General features: G+C 40.1%; 1 protein-coding gene across 4 annotated transcripts in view; it reads right to left on the reverse strand.

The window, feature by feature from the left end:
* catsper3 (cation channel sperm associated 3) overlaps positions 1-25510 on the reverse strand; it is a 38714-nt gene that overhangs the window by 7224 nt on the left and 5980 nt on the right. For 3 of the 4 annotated variants that reach the window (XM_062970354.1, XM_062970353.1, XM_008115517.3), the window contains 5 exons: positions 25135-25288; positions 18622-18861; positions 8740-8922; positions 7137-7277; positions 4380-4499 (listed from right to left, as the gene is read on the reverse strand). In XM_062970354.1, the coding sequence (XP_062826424.1) occupies positions 4380-4499; positions 7137-7277; positions 8740-8922; positions 18622-18861; positions 25135-25288 (838 nt within the window). The remainder of the gene's footprint in view (positions 1-4379; positions 4500-7136; positions 7278-8739; positions 8923-18621; positions 18862-25134; positions 25289-25510) is intronic. The other variant, XM_062970355.1, reaches the window with a different exon arrangement.

Raw genomic sequence — 25510 nt, forward strand, 5'->3', positions numbered from 1 at the left:
TATCTCTTACCATTGAGAACTTTAAGGATAGATACAGAATGATACAGAAAACTGCTTAGTACCATTGACTCCATGCAGTGTCATGGCACCAAAGTTCAGCAGCAACTTGGATTTGGATTGAGGACCTAAAGTACCATTGGTATTAATAAAAAAAGCCGAGCTGTCATATTGGAGATCCCAGAACCCAAGAGACACTCAAGCCCTAGTCCCATGAGCCCAAACATTGGTGGCCCCTGAGCCTAGCAGCAGTGTGAGAATAGCACACCCATCTCCAAGAATTCCACAATACTGGAGCCATTGCACCAGTACTAATAGTGTGCAAGCATGAGCTCTTGGAGACAGAAAAAACTGCCAGGATGTTACCTGTATAAGTACCTGTCCCTTTGAAGCAGGGATGGATGTAGAGAGGCCTAATTGCTTCCTTGGAATCATCAATGTGACCCCCAGAGTCTCTCAAGTATCTCCTGGTGATCTCAATGTAAGTTCTGTATCCTGGAAGCAGGGCCAGCCCTAGGTAATTTTCAAGTGTAAGCAAACAGTATTTTGCCCCCCCCCCCAAACCAATCCGGTCCTAAAATGAACCCTCATTTACAAAGAGTAAAATAAATACAAATTAAAACTTTGGAAAACAAGAGTCAATACAAAGAAACACTAATGGGGGGGGCAATTAATATTTTGAGAACACAGTGTATTTTTTGGATTGCTGTAGGTTTTTCGGGCTGTAGGTTCTTTTCCAGTCTCCAACAGACCTCAATCTCTGAAGTTGCCTGCCATAGATGTGGCTGAAAATCAGGAGAGAATGCCTCTGGAACATGGCCATACAGCCTGAAAACCCTACAGCAATCAGTCGCATACAGCCGGGAATCCAGGTTAGTTGATCAATGCAAACAGAGACAATCGGGACCCCTCTATCCCAATTGCATGAAGGAGCGATCAAGTCCATTCCCCTCCTCCCAATCTATGCTGATCCTTTACATGCAGCTTCCTATAAACTCCTGAGAACTCCAGCAAACTCCTTACAAACAAGGTTCTGCGATTGGTGCAATTCCTTCCTCTTTCAGGCTTCCAATTTGTTCCAGGATTTTCTGCATTTCCCCCCTTACAATACTGGTTTGAAACTGCATAGAAATGTCAGTGTGGATAGATTATTATGCCTTTAATCTTGCTGTATTAAGAGCCCCACTTTCCATCTGAACTTGCTCTAAACAGTGTCCCAAAAAAGGTATATGCACTTAAAAACTGATACCATAATTGAGGTTTGTCCCCCCCCCCCCCACAATGTTAAACCCATTGGAATTAATAATGGAAATCAGGCCCCCTAAACGCTGTCTTATGTCCCAGGATCTGATTCCAGATGATCTGATTTAAACTGGATTATATGAGTATCCACTGCCATATAATCTGGCATAAGAAGATAATCTGGGATAAGATCCTGGGGTATAGGGACAGTGTGGAAGGGGCCTGAGGCTGGAACTACACTGCCTTATATCCCAGGATCTGATCCCAGATTATTTTATCCTGGATTATCCGGCAGTATAGACTCATATATTCCAGTTTAAAGGATCTGGAATCAGATCCTGGGATATAACAGCAGTGTGGAAAGGGCCTCAGGCTGAATCTATACCCTAATTCCCAGGATCTGATCCTAGATTATCTTCTTATCCCAGATTATCTGGCAGTGTGGACTCATATAATCCAGTTCAAAGCAGATAATCTGGCATCAGATCCTGGCATATAGGAGCAGTGCGGAAGATGAATCAGGCTGAATCTATACTGCCCTATATCCCAGGATATGATCCCAGATTATTTTATTATCACAGATTATCTGGCAGTGTAGGGAATCACATCCTGGGATATAGGGGCAGTATGGAAGGGGCCTCATGGTGAATTTTTACTGCCCTATATCCCAGGATCTGATTCCAGATTATCTGATTTAAACTGGATTATATGAGTCCCCACTGCCATATATCTGAGATAAGAAGAAAATCTGGGATTAGATCCTGGGATATAGGGCAGTGTAAATCCAGCCTCAGATTTAAGTTTTGAACAAAGGAAATTAATTTTAAAATGTGACTGAAAGTGTGAAAAGGTAGTAAAAGTCCAAAGAGAGTTGAGGAGGGAGTTTCAAGGAGACTTGCCATGAGTTGAATGAGGAAGTGCAGTCCTCCAAGGTATGAGAGACAGTGAACTGGCCCCCTGTTGAAAAAGTTTGGGGACCCCTGGTGTATACAGGCAGGGTTTGGGGGTGATTGCCCTGGGAATCTGGGAGTTGTAGTTCACTCTTATCCAAAGAATACTGAACCCAGATGACAACGTATCTGGATCAAACTTGGCACAAAGACCCAACATGGCCAACTGTGAATCCTGGGGGAGTTTTGGGAGGGTTGACCACGATTTTTGGGAATTGTAGTTCACCCACATCCTTATACATTTTCTCATGGGAGCATTCATAAAAAACAAAAGAAAAGACTGAGGTTTTTTCCTAAAACATAGTGTGTGGAACATATGATATTACCTACCCTATCTTCCAAAAAACAAGCAATGCCCCTTTCAAATAAACCAGGAATCAGCAGGTACCCAAGGTAGTTTAAAAAAAAACTGGGAATAAGAGGAGGAGAGGGCAGGCGTTAGGACCCCGCGGACCTCGACCAGGGGAAGAGGGAGACACGCAGACTCCCTCACAGGGCATGAGGGAGTCAAAGGAGGGAAGCGGGAGGAACTGGGCGCCACCGCAGGAGCAAAGGCAAAGGAGGCAGCAACAAGAGACTCTCTCCCAGGTTTGGGTGCTGTTCTTGCTCTTGAACATCTGGGTGGGGATTTAGTCAGAGGCAAAGGTGGCTCTGAGGCAGAGAGATAAACTTTTGTTTGCCCGCCTCTCTCTCTCTCTCTCTCTCTCTCTCTCTCTCTCTCTCTCTCTCTCTCTCTCTGCGCTGAATGGGGTGCGCCTCTACAGCGCCCCTAGATGATCGGCAATACCCACAAAAGCTTCCCTCGCTTATATCTAAAGCCGCCCCTGCCTGGAAGCCATCCCAACCCCCACCAAAGAGATGACTGACCATTTCTAGGTTTAATTTTTCACTATTTGGCATCGTTCTAGCATTTGTCCAACCTACAGTAGAGGGTGAAAACTGGACCCTTTTCTACTCTAGTTTCGCACTTTTGAAGGAAGCTGGAACTTAGAAGAGATAGTAGATCCAAATGTGTGTGTGTGTGTGTGGGGGGTGTCCACTGAACTTAAGGACCTCATCATATTGTCTTCTGGCTCCGTGGTAGGACGCTTCCAGGATGGAGCCAGGACGGAGACTGCTAGAGTCCTTCACATGACGCAGGGCTACTTCTGCCTAGCTCCGTCCTGGCTCTGTCCCACAAGTGTCCTAGGATGGAGACCAGAGAACATGGAAGGCTTCTCAAGTTCTCATTGCTAAGAATGGGACCAGCACAGGGAGAAGCTGAGCAGCAACGCTTTCTCCCATGTGATGGGGAAAGCGGTGGTTTAGGTAATGCGGAGTGGGGGGTGATGGTTTTCCCCACTGCCTCATGGATTCGTCACACTGCCTGGCAAATCCACCCATTGTCACCTGTGTTTGGGACCTACATATGATGAGGACCCTAGACTATTTGAGCAAATTGTTCACACAGAACTCTCCCAGGGACCATTAGTTCAGGGTTGTCTCCGGGGTTGACCTGAACATGTGAAACAGCTTCCTGTCTCCTTGCATGTCTCCTTTTTGCATACACATTTTGAGTCATTGAAAATCAGTGGATAGATGTGTGCCTTCAAGTAGTCCACCAACAAAAACTAGGGATTTCATTGGTAAGGAATATTCAGAGTAGCAGCCATTAAATTTCAAAAGGACCCACAGTACCCTACTGTTTCTGGTGGTTGTCAATCTGTCTCAGTCTATACAGGGAGATATATCACATGCAGTGTAAAAAAACTAAGGAGGAATGGGAAGTATGAGTAAGAGATATATATGTCTAATTGATCATAAATTATTATATGGCACAGGTAGTTTATGAGCAAATATGCAATATTCTACAGATGTGTAACATTTGAATAAACTCAAATCATTTTAAGAATCATTTTAGTTTTTACAGTTTTGGCTCTTAGGGCATAAATACTGCTCACTGTTAGCCAGTTATACACTGCCTGGTCAAAGGTTATAGTCCAAAGAAAGGAGTAGAGTTGTAAACAAGCAAAAAAAGAACCTTCTCCTAGTTTATAAGTAAAATATGCAAGATAAGACTCAGCTTTAAATGTAATGAAAATCTACAACCTTATTTGCTTTTGAAATTTTGTAATATTTGAAATTCTTAAACTTTGAGGACTAATGAATAGAGAGTGTCATTAGGAAAACAAAAGAATATGTAGTACTAACTTGCTGGGCGAGCAACTCATTCACTTCTTCCTGTTGTCTTTTTAAAATTATTTGCTTCTTAGCAATGAGATTAGCCCGCCTTTCTGCTTTGAGCTTTTGGTCATATTCCTCAGTGGAACTCTGTGAATATCAAAGCAAAGGCTGTTAGATGTTCGTGAGAAAGAAAGTTGGGTTGGCTTCCCTACTTTGTAGGAATAATCTCTCAGCCCAGGAAACTATCTATCTTTTTGCCCAGCCTACCTTAGAACACAGAGAAGGTAGCAGGTCTATAGGGCTGTAACATATTCAGTTAAACACGGGATCTGTCTAATATCAGATTGTTGCCAGTGTATCCACAATGAAGAATTACAGCAGGGGGCTAGGTGACCCCCTAGAACAGGTAATTGATCACCTCCAGTGCTACTGTCAAGTTTCCCTTCTGGTTCCCAACTTGTATATCTCCCGAACGCTGGTGCACATCTCACTAGGAAATGGGGGAACAATATACTCTCCAGCAGCTGCCAAGCTGTGGATACTGCAGGTTCTGAAACCAGTTTGAGGCCACATTCCGTGGTTAGTGTATTCACCTTCCTGGCCTTGAATCTGTTCCAGAAATGTCAATCTAATCATCCTCAAGTGCCCTAACCACTTCCAAACAGACCTAAATAGTCAGTATAGAAGTGCCCATGGTCTCCCATCATCAGGATTTTACCAGGTTAAGACATTATTCTGCTCTAATACTCCAATAACAAAGAGCTATTAATAATAATAATAATAATAATAATAATAATAATAATAATAATAATAATAATAATAATGGCAGTTCATAAATGGGACCCTGAAGAAGGAGACAGAAGGCCTGATCCTTGCAGCCCAGGAGCAAGCCATCAGAACAAATGCAATTAAGGCCAAGATTGAAAAATCAGCTGATGACCCAAAATGCAGACTCTGCAAGGAAGCTGACGAAACCATTGATCATATCCTCAGCTGCTGTAAGAAAATCGCACAGACAGACTACAAACAGAGGCACAACTATGTGGCCCAAATGATTCGTTGGAACTTATGCCTCAAGTACCACCTTCCAACAGCAAAGAACTGGTGGGATCACAATCCTGCAAAAGTATTGGAGAATGAGCACACAAAGATACTGTGGGACTTCCGAATCCAGACTGACAAAGTTCTGGAACACAACACACTAGATATCACAGTTGTGGAAAGGAAAAAGGTTTGGATCATTGATGTTGCCATCCCAGGTGACAGTCGCATTGACGAAAAACAACAGGAAAAACTCAGCCACTATAAGGACCTCAAGATTGAACTTCAAAGACTCTGACAGAAACCAGTGCAGGTGGTCCTGGTGGTGATGGGTACACTGGGTGCCGTGCCAAAAGATCTCAGCCGGCATTTGGAAACAATAGACATTGACAAAATTACGATCTGCCTACTACAAAAGGCCACCCTACTGGGATCTGCACGCATCATTCGAAAATACATCACACAGTCCTAGACACTTGGGAAGTGTTTGACTTGTGATTTTGTGATACGAAATCCAGCATATCTATCTTGTTTGCTGTGTCATAATAAAATAATAATAATAATAATAATAATAATAATAATAATAACAATAACAACAACTCCATTCTTATATCCTGCCACCATCTCCCCAAAGGGACTAGGGGTGGCTTACCCACGGCACAAAAGTGCCTAAAAATAGAGCATAAAATAAAACGCAATATAAAATACAATTAAATAAAACAAATAGGCATATAAAAACAACAATTTAAAACTCAACTCAACTAGCCTTTTGAACCTTATGAATTAATACACTTTTCAATGTAAATCTGCCTATTTTCAAGTGATATTTATTTAGAAACATGTAATATTTTTAGAAAGAAAAAAATAGCAATACAATGCAATGACCTATGTAAAGTACAGCCTAATAAGGCTCATTTCTGAATGCAACGCCAGCACAGTTGCATCAATACAGGCCTGGGCAAACAGCCATTTGTTTGGCTCTTCACTGAAACCAAACATTTTTTTTAAAGGGCCATGGATAAAATCATGTATTTATGTCTATATTTATTTAGTTGATGTATAGGCCACTTTCCTCCCAGACTGGGTTAAGATTTGCATATTTCAGCAGCAGTTATTCCTGGTCAACACTTGAGTATACAAAGCAATATGGACATAAAAGATTCATAAAAGAAATGCATAAAGTGAAATGGTTGATTTAGTTTTCTAGTATTTATGAAATAACATACGCGGTGAGTGCTGAATTAGAAGTCCAGGATACCATGATTCAAATCCACATTCATCTATGGAAACCCACTAGGTGACTTTGGGCAAGTCACACTCTCATAGCCTAGAGCAGTGGTTCTCAACCTGTGGGTCCCCAGGTGTTTTGACCTATAACTCTCAGAAATCCCAGCCAGTTTACCAGCTGTTAGGATTTCTGGGAGGTGAAGGCCAAAACATCTGGAAACCCACAGGTTGAGAACCACTGGGAGGAAGGTCATGGCAAACCCACTCTGAACAACTCTTGTAAAGACCATAAAACATTTACTTTAGGATTACCAGAACTTGGAAACAACTTGGAAGACTCACAACAACTGCAGTTAAAGTTAATGACTGGATTTAAACCAGAATTTTAATCACAAGTCTCTCTCTCTCTCTCTTCACAGACACACACCCCAACAGCAAGAACAACATATAAACTGTTATTTGGTTTATATTAAATAGCAAATGAACATACTTCTACAGGGAACAACAGCAGCTTACCTGAATATCCATAATGACAACTGCAATAAACATATTAAAAAACACAAAAAATCCCAAGAGAATGAACACAATGGTGAATGTTCGGCTTGAAACAAAATGTAAGTCATCCAATTCATCTTGCAAGTCTGTCCAGCCATCAACCTGGAAGTTAATTAGACCAATTATCCAACGCTATGAAAAAAATCAGTCAAGATTCATATAAATCAGCATGATAACAATACATCCCTCCCACACACCACAAAAAACAGCACACATACACATTCCTATCGGCACCTGCATACACTTTACACTTAATGATATGCAAAAATACCAATTATTATTATCCCTGGAGTCTGTATATACTCCTGCTTTGTTGCATCTAGTTTCTTTTTTATCAGTTCATTTCTATGTTTTGTATTCTACTCCTACATTTCTGGAGGATAAGGCTATTATGTAATGTTGAAACTATAGTTATATGCAGGACCAAAGGCAATATGCTTCCAAATACTAGAGACAGGGAGTCCCCAAGTTACAAACAAGATAGGTTCTATAGGTTTGTTCTTAAGTTGAATTTGCTTGTAAGTCAGAGCACGTACATCTTTAAGTGCAATTCCAGCACTATAGAGAACAAGCTAGCTTTGGATAGCACAGGGATTAACAGCTGTTCAGCTTTTTGCTGTTCAGAAGATTTCACCTCACTTTTTGTTTTGGATTTTGAAAAAATTGCCTTGTTGTGGAAATAAGGATTGGTGCTAAAGCTTCAGTGGACACACCTCTTCCCCGTGATAATTCTTTAAGGAGTAATTTCCCTTCCGAGAGATAGATTACTCTCACTTTCTGTTGTCTTATCTCCATTCTTAACCATGAGTTATTTCTAAGTCAGATGTTTATAACGCAGGGACTGCCTGTACTGAGGAATAACAGTAGGAGAGGGATGTTTCCATTAAGACCCGTTTGTGGAATTCCCAGAGGCCACTGGAACTCCTTGACTGTATCCACACTGCAGAATTATAGAAGTTCGAAACAAACATGAACTGCCATGGCTCAATGCTATAGAATTCTAGAATCTATAGTTGTATGAGGTCTTTACCCTTTCCCACCAGAGATCTCTGGTACTATAAGAAACTAAACATCACAGGATTCCATAGGATGGAGCTAAGGCAGTTAAATTAATGTTAATCTGCTATAATTATGCAGTGTGGGTGGTCTGCAAAATACAGTCTTTTAATCAGTCTAAGACAGTCACAGACCGCAACTATAGGTTGCAGTCTGTGATATAAAGCACAGGGGATTTTCGAAGCCATCCCTCTCATGGTCCCTTGGCTCCAAAGAGAGCCATATTACTATACAAAATCCCAGAATACTTGTAAAGTATCTATACAAACATACAATAGTCTATGTACAAAGAAAATGTGTCCAAATGGTATCATGGATTCCTGCACCAGATTTGATGACACTACCAAGTTCAAGATCCTATTATTATTGTTGTTGTTGTTATTTATAGTCCATGGAAACAGTTTCTATTGCTTAAAGAGCCTCTCTTTTTCCCTCCAAATCAAGAATGTTGTGAACACAGTTTGCCTAACAGAGACATGAAATACTTGTAGGGGGATGTCAATTTTACCGTTACTAAACTGAAGAGTGTGAAAAAGGCAGCTGCTAAGGTTCCCCAGTTCTTATAGTCTCCATATGTGGGGTCTCCATACAAACCATGACCCAATATTGCAAAGATTAACATTAAGAGGAACAACAAAACAAGGACATAGATCACATTTTTCACAGTCTGCCTCAGGGCTGCCATCAGAATCTAGAGAAGGGGTTTGGAGGGGAGAAGAAAACAGAAAGAAAAAAAATCACATGAATACAACTGATATGACCATATGCAAAGCCATTTTTCTCAAATTTAAACAATGGAGGTAGTTATTAGGAAGCAGAGATGAATATAATTGTCACTCCACATTTGCAGTTTCGACTTTTGCAGATTTGATTATTCATGAATTTGTTTTAAAATGTTCTCTCTAGCAATCTCTAGGTCCTCCAGTGTGACCCTATCATCAACTTCTTCCAAATTCCTCCATCTTTACTTACTCCTATTTGCATAAACATTGCTTTTCTGCAGCCTTTCCCAATTATTGATTTGACAAGCCGAAGAGACAGTATTTATACATGGACATCATTGGTCAAGAACCTTAAGTAATTGTTTTCTGCAGTCAAGAACAGGTAGGATATATAATGCAGAAATCAGTCCAAGACAGGAGTTATGCATCTGGAGTTATGAAAAGTCCTTCTACAAGGCATGAGAATTGCAAAGCTGGTGAGATCCCTAATCTTAAAAAATCCCACAAACAATTCCCTTTGCTCACAAGAGATACAGATGAGCATTTTATCCCAGCTTTGCATAAACCTATTAACCAGGAACTGACACCTGAAGAGACCAACACATGGATTTGGGGTTTGAAGTATGAGACAGTGTTGGCAGTCACAGCTGTTTGTCTTAAAAGAGCCGATGGATTGTATAAGAACCCCTTTGGCATTTGGATTTGGCATCTGCATGCTTTCCGTAGTGAAGGAAGGCAGCCAGCCCATTCTTTAGTCAGTCCCTGGAGTAATATAATACTCAGCCAGCGCAGAGCCTTCTGTAGTCTTGAGTTAATAGAAATGTTTGTGATCTTGGCCAAGATCCATGACCAACAGTCTGACTCACGCGGTATTCCCAAGTCAGTATTCCCCTCAGCTCCGCAGAGAGTCTAGTGTACATTCTGATGTAATTTGTAGTACTTTATATGAGTTCATTCTGTTTAGAGTACTTACCCAGTGACCCTGTGTTTTTCAGTGCGTCCTCTAGGGGCACATTAAGCCAGAGTTATCGTAGTGCAAAAGACCAACAAGACCAGCATCTGCTTCATCGTAAATATCGCTGATGCATTCAGTCAACAGGGCCAGAGTGGATTCGTTAAGGAAGTACAGATCCCTGAGAAGTTTTTCTTTCCCTTTCAACTGTGACAACTCTATATGGGGCTAGGGTTTCAGGTTTTGAAGAGAATGAGTTACTCCAATTTTACCAGGGGTGCTAAAATAAAATGGCTTGCATAGGCATAACTGCAACCAGGGTTCATTAGATGGAATGTGTCCAGAGAGTAGCGACCAAGTCTTATGAGGAACAACTAAAGGATCTGGTCATGTTTAGTTTGGAGAGGTGAAAGTGGAGAAGTGATACAATAGCCATCTTTAAATTATGTAAATAAAAAGATTCATTCATTCAAGTTTGTTTTCTGTTCTTCCAATGAGCTAGGACCCAATTCAAATTGCTCCGGACCTCAACACAGGGAGGTTCACTAGGCAGCGTGAATCCATGGGGCAGCGGGAGAAACCACCACCCCACATCACCACTTTCCCCATCACATGGAGGAAAGCATCGCCTCTCGGCTCCCTCCTGTGCTGGCCCCATTCTAAGCAATGAGAGCACAAGAAGTCTCCTATGTTCTCTGCCCTCCATCCTAGGAAGAAGCTCCACTGGAGATAGCCCTGCATCACGTGATGGGCTTCATCGGGCTCTGTCATGGCTCCCTCTTGCAAGCATCCTAGGATGGAACCAAAGATCAATGTGATGAGGTCCCTAATCTAAACTTTGGGAATAACTTCAAGACAGGTAGAGCTGTTTGACTGTGGGATAGACACCCTCAGAAGATAGTGGTCTCCCCTTTACTGGAGATATTTAAATGGGAGCTAGGTAGCGATCTTTTCAGAGTGGATTTGTACATATAGAAGGTTGGAATAAATAGCTCTTGATACCCCTTCCAATTCTACGTTTCCATAATTCTATTATTATTTCCTTCATAAAATCAGTATATTGGCTCAGAAGAAGTAATTCTGTTATAATTAAGACTGAGATACAGGAGATGAAACTGCCCTCCCTAACTAGTGGTCCAAGTGATTGATTGAGTCCATTTTTGCTATAGATATAATATATCTTAAAATAGTAACAGACACATTAAACCAGATAAACTGTACAATGTAGCCATAAATTGCCATATATAAGCCACCTTGAGTCACCTTCGGATAGAGAAAGGCAGGATATAAATAGGGTAAATAAATAACTAAACAAATAAATGTTTTGCTAAAACAGAAGGATTAAAATGTGACTTAAAAATAAAAACCTTGCTCCTCAGACAGAGCTGGCCAAAGCATTTTTATTTACTGAGATAGTGTAGTAAATAATGCAGTGCAATAAACAGTGCCTCCACTGCTGTCCACAACAGTCAAATAACAGCCACTTTGTTTTAGTATCTTGATCAGATAATGCTGTGGGCTTCTGTCTACACACATACAGTAAAATATAATAATTACAGATTAAATAATGAACTTTCTGCTAACAAGCCAAAATATACTGGCTGAAGTAGCCATCTTATTCTGCCTCTAGTCGAGCCAACCATGCCTAAAAAATAAAATTGATAGCTTCAATACTTTCTGAGATTTTTTACAATCTGGAGGTACCATCAGCTATAGAGAAGCCAAGACAATGGTTTTATATTTGTTAAATATAATTTTGCAATATTGATATTTTAACGTCGTAGTTTATTTGGTGTGTTTTACTTTTTTATTATTAGGTTTTAATTCATGTATCTTGTTTTGGTTCATATGCCTTTGCTACCATTTGGAAGAAAAGCTGGGTATAAATTAAATAAAACAAATAAATAGGTAATGTTGACTAACATAGTTTTACCACTCTTAATTCTGCATTGATCAAATTATATTGCTATCTTTTGCTTTAAGGGATGATTTGAAAGAAAAGCAGTACCAACCAACACAGAGGTGGATGTGCTGGAACCCATTGTCTTCTCAAACTTGTGTTTGCCTGTAGTCACAATGTATACAATACAGTATGAGCCCCGGGCATCTGCGCATGGGTGAGGGTACATTCCTGAACTTCGTGTGGATATTTTAAACCATGGAGAATAGCAAAACCTATCATTTTCAGTGAGAGGAACAAAGGAGCTTGTAGAGTGTCCTAAGTGACTAAGTGAAACTGTGGATAAGTGAAATCTTGTACCATATATGCCACAAACTGCAATTACAGAGTTTGTACTGTATTAGGATGCAAGTAGTGTGATCATTTCTCACATGTGCAGAGCACCTGCATGTGACAAATTAACCATGGGGCATCAGAAGGCACTTTGGTTCATGCACATGGGCCCTTGGCAGGCCACACAGGACACTTTCAGGAAAGAATGGTTGGCATGTGCTTCTCACATTTACATCCAACTATCTGTACTCCAAGAGAGATGTAGATTCCAGGCTTACATTTCTTAACTAGCTAAGAAAGATCTACTGGAGGGGCACAAGGTCTCTCCTGTGCTCAACGGAGATGCCTCTGCGTGTGGCCAAAACATCCACATGGGGAAGCATCCTCCCATAAAGTGCTACGTAAATGAGTAACAGTCCAAAATCCAGGCTTAGCACTCTGCATGATCAAACTTTTAATCATGCCTTTAGAAACCGGCCCTCAAAATGAGAAGGAGGAACAAATCCGTTTACACTCCACAGCATGGGACATTTTTATAAAGCTATGTAATGGCGGTTCAGTCAATCAGAGCTTTAGATACAATCTTTAAATAGGCAGCCTCCCTTAAGGTGAAGTCAACGGGAGAGCTATAAAAGTGCCAGTGGCAGCAACATGCCAGCAAACGCCCCTTGTATATTTGTACCCAATAACTTTGTTCCTTTGGTCCATCTTTGCATCCTTCCACTTGCCTTCAGACATCCACAGCAGTTCCATTATCTGTTCTCAAAGAACAGGTTTGTGCCTCTGAACTTCGGAAATTTTGCAAACAATGTTGGCAATAGTCCCCAGTACATCTCCTAAAACGGCAGTTTTATAAACAATTTGACATTCAAAACATTTATTTGCAAACCAGCCAATGGGTGCATGGAGCCTCCACCATAAGCAGAGTAGTCCTTAACAGAACCTCTCTGTGTGGAACACAAGGAAATTATATCCCCCAAGGTGGAAATTTACTGCACTGAAGTGGAAAGCAGAAAGCTGTAAAGAGGCCATTCCTTTTTAATTAATCATAGGGAACCCTATGAAGAAAGTGTTGCACGTTTCCCAGCTTGGAATACAATTTCCCTGCTAAGGAGCAATTTAGGCTGCAATTAATAAATTGTAATGCACATAACAAATATAAACAACCTCCCACATCTTCAGGAACGGGTAGGCTGGAGGGAAGGTCCATTGGAGCATAAATGTATACACTCCGTACAAATGCTAGAAAATTATTCCACTATTTTAGACCAAAGACCTGTGAAGATTCACATCTTACCTGTGCCTTAGTTTTGGGGAAGGAGACATTACAATGACTCTAAAGACAATACCTTATTGTAACGAGATATTTCAAATCCTCAGGGGATCTCCAGAACTGAGAGTATGGGTGGTCTATGGTTGAATATTTATATGGTCTCAGAGTTATATGGTCTTCATCACGTCTACTCAGAAGTAAATTCTATTATGTTTAGGGAAGTTTTATCTCCTAACTAGTGTGTTCGAGATTGCAAGCTAACAATAAAATCCTAACATTTCTACTCAGAAGTAAGTCCCATTGAGTTTAATAAATGAGAAAATATGCACATGACATTTGGAACCCTACATGTTTCTTTATCAAAATACGAATTTGGTTTCCAAACAGTTTAGTGCTTGCTCAGATCTGCATAGATGAAACAGTGTTTGTACATGGAAAACAGTTTGTTCCACAGGTTAATCTTTTTAAATGAGTTTCCATGGGTTAAATCTGTATTAAATCAGCTTGCTCTCTTCCAAATTTTATATGGGAGTCCGTTTCTTCAAGTGTTATTAGCAAAGATAAATAGAAATGCCTGATTTACCTTCTATAAACTTCTGGTTGTTTTATATACCCCCTTCTCAACCTTTTTTCCAGAAACACTGGATAATTAGCATATAAAAACCTGGTGATAACTGAAGTCCAAGATCAAAAGTAGTGGGATAAAGGCTCAAAAGTGATCATTATAAGAGCTTTGTGCCTATAAATATCCCACTTCTGGTGAACTCCCAAGCCAATTAATGACAAGCAGAAACGTGGGCTAAACGGCCAGCCACAATGCACACATTAGCTCCCTACTTGAAAAACTAAACCTCCAAGGTTGTCAGGAGAAACCATGAGCCAACAGACTCCCAGTGTGTTACCATTTATATGCCTGTGCCTCAGCATAGATATGCATTCATGTATATATTTATTCTGATCCAACACTGCAACCCTTGTTAATTTCTACTGATAGACATAGAAACGGCCTATGTCTAGTTGAGTAAATAAATAAATAGAAAACATTCCAGTAGCTTCAATACTACACAGTTAAGCACACTACTTGAAGAGGCAATTTGTTTACTAGCAAAGGTAGAAGAGAGCTAATATTTCACATTATAAAAATACCCCAACATGCTTAAAACAGTACAAATAAGGAAATCTTATAAAAATAAGTAGATATATTCTATAACCGTGCTGCCCAGGAGATGTGAATTTTCCAATAATATTGGGAAGTACTCTTATGCACTTTTAACACAGAACAGTTTTGGTTATCACTTTGATTCCTATTCTGTATGTAAAATTCTTCAGTATAGACACTACATTATGGCTACAGGTGTCATAGCCAGCAGTCTGTTTGGCCTGACTTGGCTACTGCTGAGGGCAGCTCTCCAGCAGAAGAGGACTCTGCCCAATATTTTCAGCAAGCTTGGGAAGGCTTAATTAATTAGCCTTTGGAACATGGAAAGGCTCCTGCATTTGCAGTGGTTCCCAATCTTTGGACCTCCAGGTGTTTTGGACTTCAACTCCCAGAAATCCCAGCCAGTTTACCAGCTGTTAGGAACTGTGGGAGTTGAAGTGCAAAACACCTGGAGGCCCAAAGGTTGGAAACCACTGATTTAGAGGTTGAGGCTAGATGAGATAAACTTCAGCTGGGAGCTCCAAATAAAGATGCCTCTGGGGAACAGCTCAGTGGAGTACTGGTTCAACACCCCCCCCCCCAAATTTCAAACACCCCCCCCCCCCTCAAAAATTTCTGGCTACGGCCCTGCCTATTTGTATTCTGAATTTCTGGCTCTGGTTTCTGGACTGTGACAACTGACTTCGGACTTTGACTTCAAATTATATTCCTGATTACCTGGCCAGACTTCTGAACTCTGACTTTGGCTTGTACTCCTGGATTCTTCGCCTTTAATTTATGAATCCTGACAATTGAACTTCTGGCATCTGACTACTGGACTGCGAACTTGGCTATTGTTTTTTGTTGTTCCTGACCAGGCTCTGTACTTCTAGGCTTGTCTTCATTAATTGGACTCTTGACCGTGGGAGTCTTTTATCGTTATTTGGTTTGTATTTTACAATTCTGTTATTTTTGTCAGACCTTGAAATGCTTAAGACTTTGGTTTTCTTTATAAGTGAAAGATGGTCCTGGCTTCCCTAGCTTTTACTTAATTAAACCTCAGCCCTGATACTGGGACCTTTGCTCATGACAATAAGAGGCACACAAACCTCTGTTGCAATAGCTCCACTGGCTGATATTTTGTTTCCAGACAAAATTCAAAGTGCTGAAAATGACCTATTGAGAGGGGTGTGATTTTCAATGAGATTTTCTAATGATTGCAAATCCCATATGTCCTGTTTTCTTAGAGGCTTTGTTTGTAATTTTTTAAAAAAAAACTGCTGATGCTTAGAAAAAAAAGGTGCCACAGAGAGAAGTGATTATTCTCTGTATTCTCAAGGATAAATCTAGCCAGTACTCCCTAAATTTCTCATGTGCTTGTAAGTGAAACATAGATAAGCCCAACCTGCAGATGCAATGCTCAGGGTCAGAGACAAAGAAAATGCTATTGTTTAAAGTATCAAGTGTTGCTTTTTGCTTCATAGAACATAAGAAGCCAATGGAAATGTATATTAGTTAATATGCTTATGACTTAGTTATTTCAGACCAATGGGATATTTTATCTTTAAATGCCAATGAAGACATGTTCTATATGGCTTAGGTCCAGGCTATTTGGCTGATTGTATCTCCCTATACAAACCTGCCTGAGCACTGAGAGCTTCAAGATAGGCCCATCTCATGGTCACACCTCCATCGCAAGCACAGTGGGTGGGAACGTGAGAGAGGGCCTTCCTTCTCCATGGCTTCCCCTCGACTCTGGAAGTCCCTTCTTCCCAGAGATACCAGAATGGCCCTCTCCTTGTCGTCCTTCCAGTGGCAGGCAAAAACTTGCTATTCAGGCAGGTTTTTAACAAAGAAAGTTTTTAAGATGAGAGTCGGCTGTTTATGTATATTAATAGATTTGTAATAGTTATAACTATTTATTAGTCCCTTGTTTAATTCTATTTTAGTGTTTATATGTTTTAGGTTTTAATTTGTGCATTGGTTTGTTTTAGCATTGTTAGCCACCTTGAGTCTATTTTAAGAGAGAGAGAAACAGGATATTGATATTATTATTATTATTATTATTATTATTATTATTATTATTATTATTATTATTATTTCCTCCACATGATAGATCCAGAGCCCATTGTGCATTAACCTGTTTCATGGGACATGATTCATTGTGAATGATACAATTCAAAACTCAGGCTCCTTCTACGTTGCCATATAAAATCCAGATTATTTGCTTTGAACTAGATCATATGTCAGTATGGACTCATATAATCCAGTTCAAAGCAGATAATGTGGATTATCTGCTTTAATGGATTATATGGCAGTGTAGAAGGGGCTTCAGTAAATAATGACCAGGAGGAAAAGATACCCAAGTGTATTCTAGCAATCTGGAAAAATAAACCCTTAGCTTCACTATTTAGTTTCACATTATTTGGAGAAATAGTGATCTACTACTTGTAATTTAGGGACATGTGGTTTAATGTGAAATACAAGCAATAAAATCTTTATCATCTTCATTGTCATCATCATAACACCCACCACCACTACTACCAGCATCATATGGCATCAAACATATTATGATTATTAACTATGTTGCCTTGTACCATGAAGGGGTTCATAGTTTAAAGATCAAACATATCTACATTCTACAATGTAGATGCATCCTAAGTGAAATGCAGGATTCAGAAAATAGAAGAGAGCACAACATATGTGGATATGCCGCTAACTTCTAGAGAAATCTTTGGAGTCCTATCTCATCATTTGCTAACAAATTAAATGTTATTAACTCCATGTTTCACTAGAGCCCCCGGTGGCGCAGTGGGTTAAACCGCTGAGCTGCTGAAGTTGTTGACTGAAAGGTCGGCGGTTCGAATCCAGGGAGCGGGGTGAGCTCCCGGTGTTAGCCATAGCTTCTGCCAACCTAGCAGTTCAAAAACATGCAAATGTGAGTAGATCAATAGGTACTGCTCTGGCAGGAAGGTAACTGTGTTCCATGCAGTCATGCCGACCACATGATCTTGAAGGTGTCTATGGAAAATGCTGGCTCTTCAGCTTAGAAATGGAGATGAGCACCAACCCCCAAAGTCAGATACAGCTAGACTTAATGTCAGGGGAAAACTTTTATCTTTACCTTTAAATAAAAAAATCAATGTTTCAGTTATGTATGTCAAAAACAATTAATTAAAAAGAGCAAACCAGAATTCCCTCACATGCTGTTAAAATTATTTCACAATGCATATGGTAAAGTTTCAGTTGTGAAACTGATAATCTGCAACTATTTCATTTCTATATAGCCTAATGATCAACTAGGAATATTTCCTGGTCCTGACATTAGATGTCAGCAGTGAACACAGCAAACAGAGCAGAAAATAAATATATTAGTAGCAGAGTTGGGGCGTGGAGGTTGCAAATTATAGAATCCTACAGCTAGTTAGCTACTGGATTGTTTCTGGTTTACAACTCCCATCTATCTATCTATCTATCTATCTATCTATCTATCTATCTATCTTTATTTATTTACAACTCTCATAACATTACTTTATGAACTCCCTAACTGCTCAGTATTCTGTGACTGTAATTCTGTATTTGCTTGTTTAAGAGTAAACCTAGTTCAATTCAATGGGACTTAGTTCTGAATAGAAGCAGACAGAATGGAACTGTTAGAGTTGAATATAGAGCATTTATTTTTCTTCCCTAAAAAGTTCTAGTGCACAGAAATAGCACACACATCCTCACATGAATAAGAAGAAGAAATGCCATAATAAGAAATTGCCATGTAAGACTAGATTTCAGTATAGATCTGCATCCATTGATGAGGTTTTTCTGTGGTGGGGGTGGGGAATGTTAACATAGGGAAGCATTCAAACATGAAACCCCTGCCTGCAACTTGAAGTGCTACAACCCAAGATGGGCTGGCCACAAGCTGTTTCTGCACAGCAGCATCCCTTCTCGAATAAATTAAATTGGAATGGACAAGCACTGGAGAATCAGGAGGATAACAATGTTAATACAAAAGAAGAGTAATAAAACTGTGATGAATACAGTATGTTGTTGCTCAGCTAACGCAGCATCCACTTACCCTCATTCCTGGGCTGTAGTAGATAAGTTTGAGAACCCGTAGTGCCTGGAAGCCTTTCAGCAAGGTTGCAGTCTGGTGCGTTTCGGGGTTGTTTCTATCAATGGTATGTGGGAGGTAAGCAATTAGAAGGACAATGAAATCAAATCGTTTATAACCATCCTGCCAATACTTAACAGGGTCCAGGTAAACACTCATCAGGAATTCTGTAGTGTAGACAGCTAAAATAATCAGATCTGTTACCTGAAAAGTAAACAAGATAACCTGTGAAGGCAGTATGAACATCACAAGGAACTTATTATTATTATTATTATTATTATTATTATTATTATTATTAAACTTTATTTGTACCCCGCTAGCATCTCCCGAAGGACTCGATGCGGCTTACAAAGGCCAAGGCCTCAACACACAATATAACAATACAAAACAAAAGGCAAATTAAAAACAATTAAAACCGTATAAACAACAAGCAATAAACAATACGCTAAAACACAATAGAACTGGGCCGGGCCAGAGTAATGGGTACAAGATTAAAAGTGCTGATGTGACCAGTGATATATAGACTTATAGGGCAAGTGCAGAGTGCGATATACGATCTTAGTTCTAATAAAGTGCTTATGGGACTTGGTATTGGAGATTTCCTATTAATCTGGGAAGGCACATTGGAACAGCCAGGTCTTCAAGTTCTTTCTGAAGACTGCCAATGTAGGGGCCTGTCTGAGATCCTTGGGGAGGGTGTTCCAGAGTCGGGGGGCCACCACGGAGAAGGCCCTGTCTCGTGTCCCCACCAACCGCGCTTGCGACGCAAGCTTATTTATCAGTCGCTGCTAAAGAAAATGACTCTAACAAACTAGAGTACCGGCTGAGATATAAAGAACTTCTGGCAGCATGAGTGAGTGCATAACTAGCTGTGTTACATTCTTTTGTCAGGGGAGGCCCTCCTCTCGCTCCCACTATCCTCGCAGTCGTGGCCCCCCAGCTTTGGAACTCGCTCCCCAGGGAGATAAGGCAGGCCCCTACCCTCTTCTCCTTTCGGAAGAGCCTGAAAACATGGCTCTTCCAGCAGGCCTTTGACAACTGATCTAGTAAGATCGACCTGTTGCCTTTCCATTAATAGTCCCGTATGTACGCCTCCCCTAGCACTTTTGATGGCTATGACAATTTGGATAACCACCCCTCCCTGATGATATCGACATAGCTAGCACTTTTGGCCCAGTTTCCTCTAGATCTTATCCAAGATTTTATCATTATGTTTTGTATGTGATTTTTTATGACTTGTTTTATTGTTGTTTGACTTGTTTTATGGCTTTGATTTTATATTGTTGATGACCGGGCTTGGCCTCATGTAAGCTGCCCCAAGTCCCTTCGGGGAGATGGGGCGGGGTATAAAAATAAAATTATTATTATTATTATTATTATTATTATTATTATTATTATTATTATTATTATTTTGTAAGAATTAAGACAATCTAATATCTAGTAACATCAATTGAAAATTGAAAAGTAGGGTTGTGTTGAATGGAGCTGGGATGTTTATTGTTGTTGTTTATTCATTCAGGCACTTCCAACTCTTTGTGACCTGGTGTCAAACTGCATTCATTCTACAATGTAGATACAGCCATGGCAGTCTATGACCAAACTGGCTTGAACAGTGGCTTATATAACTTATATACAACTTACAAGCAAGTTGTTTACATTTCCATCACCCACTCACACATGAGTTGAAGGGCTTCTCTTTCCAGTTTTGTTCCAGAGGCTAAACACTTTGACTCTGGTTTTCCGCCTGTGGTTTCTTTTGCCCCTTGTATATTAGACATTTGTGAACTCTATATGCTGGCTTTGTTTTGCTGCTGAAGTCTGTTGCTTGTCACATTTTTCTTACTTTTAACCAGCTGGCAGGACTTCAACTTCCTCTGCTAGTATTTCCCTTTCTGTATGCATGCATAGAATCATTGAGACTTTTGACTTTTAACATTTTTTATCTCTTAAATTCAGTATGCAGAATGCAAGACGGCAAAATTGACAGAATTATGGGATGTGTGCATGCAAACATTTCCAACATGAAAACAGCCTTTCAAGGAAATTGCCATATTGTCATAAGGAAAAGCCGCCCTGAGTCCCCTGTTGGGTGAGAAGGGTGGGATATAAATATTGTAATAAATAAATAAATAAATATTGTCACAATCACCCCAAAATATCATCTCTGGGATAAATTTGAGGCTGATCACAGCCATTTTTATATGTTTACTTGGCACCAATATATAATCTCCTCCTCCCTCCCATTAATCTGCTGGACCGTTGGCTGAGGTTTCACTTTCCCACAATCCATGGCTGACCCTCTGTTCACAGCCCTTTCTCTTTCTAAATAGGTGAACACATATGCCTCTTTTCACTGTTTCTACCCACATCTCTAAAACCAGGGTTGCTTTTCACAATTTATAGTCATGACTGCAAAAATCCAGGACCATATTGACTTAACTCTATTGATTTACGTTTAATTGATACCAACTGTATATATTTTTGTTATTCTTAATACAATCCATCTGTGACTGCCCTTATGTACTATAATGAGCAGTATTAACAATGCAGAGTCAACAGTTTATGAAAATTAGGCAAGAAGAGAGTGCTAAGTCTACAGCAGTACGGGCAACCTGGGGTTCTGAATATACATTTTGTGTCTGTATCTCCCTCAAGACCCAGCCAACAGAGAAATAGTTAGGGATCATAATTGTAATCCTGGAGATGATAAGGCATGTTTCCCTGGTCTCAAGTCTAGATTTTCACAGAAAGACTTGTTCAAGTCATGATTTCCACTATCATCCATTGACTGTGATGGATAAGCTGGTGGATGTTGTTGTTGTATCATTTCCAAATTATTTTATCCCCAAGGCAAATCTATCATAGGGATTTTTTTTGGTAAATGTTTGCCTCTGAAGCTGAGTGTGCGTGACCTAATCTCACTCTATGTCCAAACTAGAATTTCATTATCCAGAGTCTTCTTCCAACAGTCAAACTGCTAAACCAGTGGTTCTCAACTTGTGGGTCCCCCGATGTTTTGGCCTTCAACTCCTAGAAATCCTAACAGCTGGTAAACTGGCTGGCAATTCTGGGAGTTGTAGGCCAAATCACCAGGAGACCCACAGGTTGAGAACCACTGGGCTAAACCATGGCGACTCTCAGGGGATGATGGATAGTGTCTCTCAAAACATCTGGAAAGCATCAGATTGCTAGTTCTGCATTAAAGCATGCTGATTGGCCAACAGTGAAGGCCAAAATATTAAAAGGATGGCTGAGTGGGGTAGGCTAAATTCCATACAATCAATTCTTCAGAAATAATAATAATAATAATAATAATAATAATAATAATAATAATAATAACTTTATTCTTATACCCCACCCCATCTCCCTACAAGGGACTCGGGGCGGCTTACATGGGGCCATGCCCAACAAACAATAAAACAAACAACAGCAAAACAATAAAACAAATATCTCAACAATAAAACATCAGCATCAGTAAAAAAACAATCATAAAAATCAACATACAAAATAAAATATTAAAAACAGAAGACGAATGCACGGATCTGGGCCAAAGTAGCAACAAAAATAATGTTATGGTTATGGTTAAATAGGCAATATGATTCAGCCTTTATCTTCTTCATTTTCACCGTTATTTTGCAAGTTAGCCCTCTGCAAAGAATATTGTAAGGACACAGCATATTAGTACTATTCAGGCTTCAGTGATGGGTCTGAACATATGAATTGCAGAGTCAAACATGACTCAAAGAAGAACACAGTTAAATAAGAACTGGGTTAGACTAGGTGGACCTTGTAGTCTATGAATTAGTACACAATTTATGTCTAGACTGGATAATCATACACATAATCAGGTGGTAATACACACATTTGTTTTGTGTATCATCACATCTGGAGAAAGACTTTGATGAGCTGGGAAATTTGCAGATGTTTTTGGGTCTATAACTAAGTACTGCAAGGGTTACCCTTGGGGGTCCTCCTGGATTCAGGGCTGATGCTTGAGGCTCAGGTGTCGGCCGTGGCCGGGAGGGCCTTTGCACAATTAAAACTTGTGCGCCAGCTGCGACCATACCTCGAGAAGTCTGATCTGACCATGGTGGTCCATGCCTTAGTTACCTCTAGATTGGATTATTGCAATGCGCTCTACATGGGGCTGCCTTTGAAGACGGCCCGGAAATTACAACTAGTACAGCGATCGGTAGCCAGGCTTCTAACTGGAGCGAATTACAGGGCACGTTCAACGCCTCTGTTTAAGGAGCTCCACTGGCTGCCGTTTACTTTCTGGCCCCAATTCAAGGTGCATGTTATCACCTACAAAGCCCTAAACGGTTTGGGACCCACCTACCTTAGAGACCGCATCTCCCCCTACGAACCCGCACATTCTCTTCGCTGGTCGGGGGAGGCCCTTCTCTCGCTCCCACCACCTTCGCAGTCGCGGTTGGTGGGGACGAGAGAGAGGGCCTTTTCCGTCGTGGCCCCCCGGCTTTGGAACTCTCTTCCTAGAGAGATCAGGCAGGCCCCTACCCTCCTCTCCTTTCGTAGGAGCTTAAAAACCTGGCTCTTCCAAAAGGCCTTTGATACCTAATTTGATGTTGGACTGATCCATCTTCCCATTTTATAATAGCCCCCATTTCGAGATGTTGCCAATGCTATTTTGCACTTTATTGTCCATTTCTACCGGCATTCTGTTCTGGATTTTATGAATTAGTCTCATGTTTTAATATTGTATGTTTTTCGTATGGTTCTTGCCGATTTTAACGATTGTTTTATTGCTATTGATATTTTACTGGTATAATTGTTTTATAGTCGTGTTACTGATATTGATTGTTTTATCGGGGTAGGCCCCATGTAAGCCGCCCTGAGTCCCTTCGGGGAGATGGGGTATAAAAATAAAGTTATTATTATTATTATTATTATTATTATTATTATTATTATTATTACCCATCAATGTAAGAAATAGTACATGTTCAGAAACACACACACATTCCTAACTCTCTCTGCATATTGTGTGTATCAATATAAAAATGTGATATCATATGCAACATAATATACAATTACTGGGGTCCTCTTGGGTAATGAAGCTACTGAATCAATTGTTGAACATACATAAGTAGATCCCATTGATATAATGGGTCTCTTGTAGTTAAAACAAGACCATTTAGGTCAATGTTTCCTACACTGAAATAATAACAGTGTAAGAAAGGTGTTTTATAAACTCCTCTTACTTTTTGGTCATGTGGTATTGATACACAGGAGTCATTGTCCATTTCATGTGATAACAGATAATAGACACTATAATCAGCCAAAAAGGAGGCTATAATAGCAAAGCTATAGTTAATATAGAAATTAAGGCAATTATTTTCTATTTGACCTAATTGGCATGTTTCTTTCCAAAATATAGAACATATGTGTAAATTATAGTGCCAAACACACATTTCCCTCAATACCCAAGATACATATACAGCTTGCAAACTTGAGCTTCCCCCAAAAAATGACATTAACAAAAAATTTAAAAGCTTTTATAAAGCAATAAGTGGACTCCTTGATATTTTCCAGACTTCTCTGTTGGCTTGCATGCCACTGGGATATGATGTTAAATTCCCACCAATTGTGTACAGTAGCCAGTTTCAAGTAAGTAAAGACATAAGGGTATGTGAAAGATAAGTGCTTCTCAAGAGGGAGACTAACCCATGAGAGGTCATTAACAATCTGACCACTTCCTTTTCAAAGCCAGAAAGTGTATCAAATCTGCTTCAAAATGAAACAATGCATCAGGAGGTGACAAGGCACTAAAAATACCAAGTAGTGGTGTGCAGACATCCTTATCAAATCAGTCTCCATCATAATAAACGTGCAGCATAGTCACCTGCTGGCTTTGTTAAACATGTGGGATTTGTTAGGATGGTTAATAAGAAAAGATGACCAAGGGGCACAGGGCAGATTGGGTAGGATGAGGGGGCAGGAAACAACTGCAAAATACCTGATGTGCCAGGTATGGTGATGGCATGGATAATATTGACCTGCCAGCATTGAGCCTCACCAACCTGCCAGCATTATTCAGAAGGAACTTGGCACTGCCTTCCTCTGAAGCTTAGAGAGACTTGCCCAAAGTCATCCAGTGGGATTCCCCAGCCAGTTGGGGATTTGAACCCTGGTCTCCTAGTTCAACATTCAAATCATTGCACACTATTGGCTCTCTACTGATAGCAGACCTGCCCCTAAACTCTGATATAATGTGTAGTACATTTAGTTCAAGGGTTCCATTTATCTTGTCTCACTGGCTGATAATAATATAAAATAAACTACTACCTACATTTTGACTTGAGAGCAAGAGTTCTCCTACTCTAAACTCCCACTCCTACCCTCCTCAAAATATTCCTATGTCCTGCTGGGAAAGAGAAATTGACTTCAGAACAAAAAGAGAGAGAAATCAAGACAACCCCGAGAGTCAAAGTTGTTGTGTGCAGTTATTTTTTTTTCTACCTCCAGGAAGAAATTGGATTCCTTGCGAACTTTATAATCTGTTTCTAAAGCCAGAAAGATTGCATTTAGTGTGACGGTGCTGATCATAATTGACTTGAACAGTGGGTGGTAGAATAATGTTTCGATGAATTTATGCAGACCAATGTCTCTTCTCCTGGAAGGAAAAATAAGAATGACAAAGTTGAAATTGTAAAACAGGGGAAATGCCCATTTATCTATGCAGTTGAAGGGGTGCCTAAACCAAGGAGACAGTTGAATATGCTATGAATATAAATGCATACCTTGCACAGGAAGGGTGCAAGGAAACTTTACATGAAAGGGACTTAGGCATTTAGTCAAGTTTGCTGGGATAGCAAAATCATGCTAAAGTAGGCCT

Source organism: Anolis carolinensis, chromosome 2 (assembly GCF_035594765.1).
Source record: "Anolis carolinensis isolate JA03-04 chromosome 2, rAnoCar3.1.pri, whole genome shotgun sequence".
Lineage (NCBI taxonomy): Eukaryota > Metazoa > Chordata > Lepidosauria > Squamata > Dactyloidae > Anolis > Anolis carolinensis.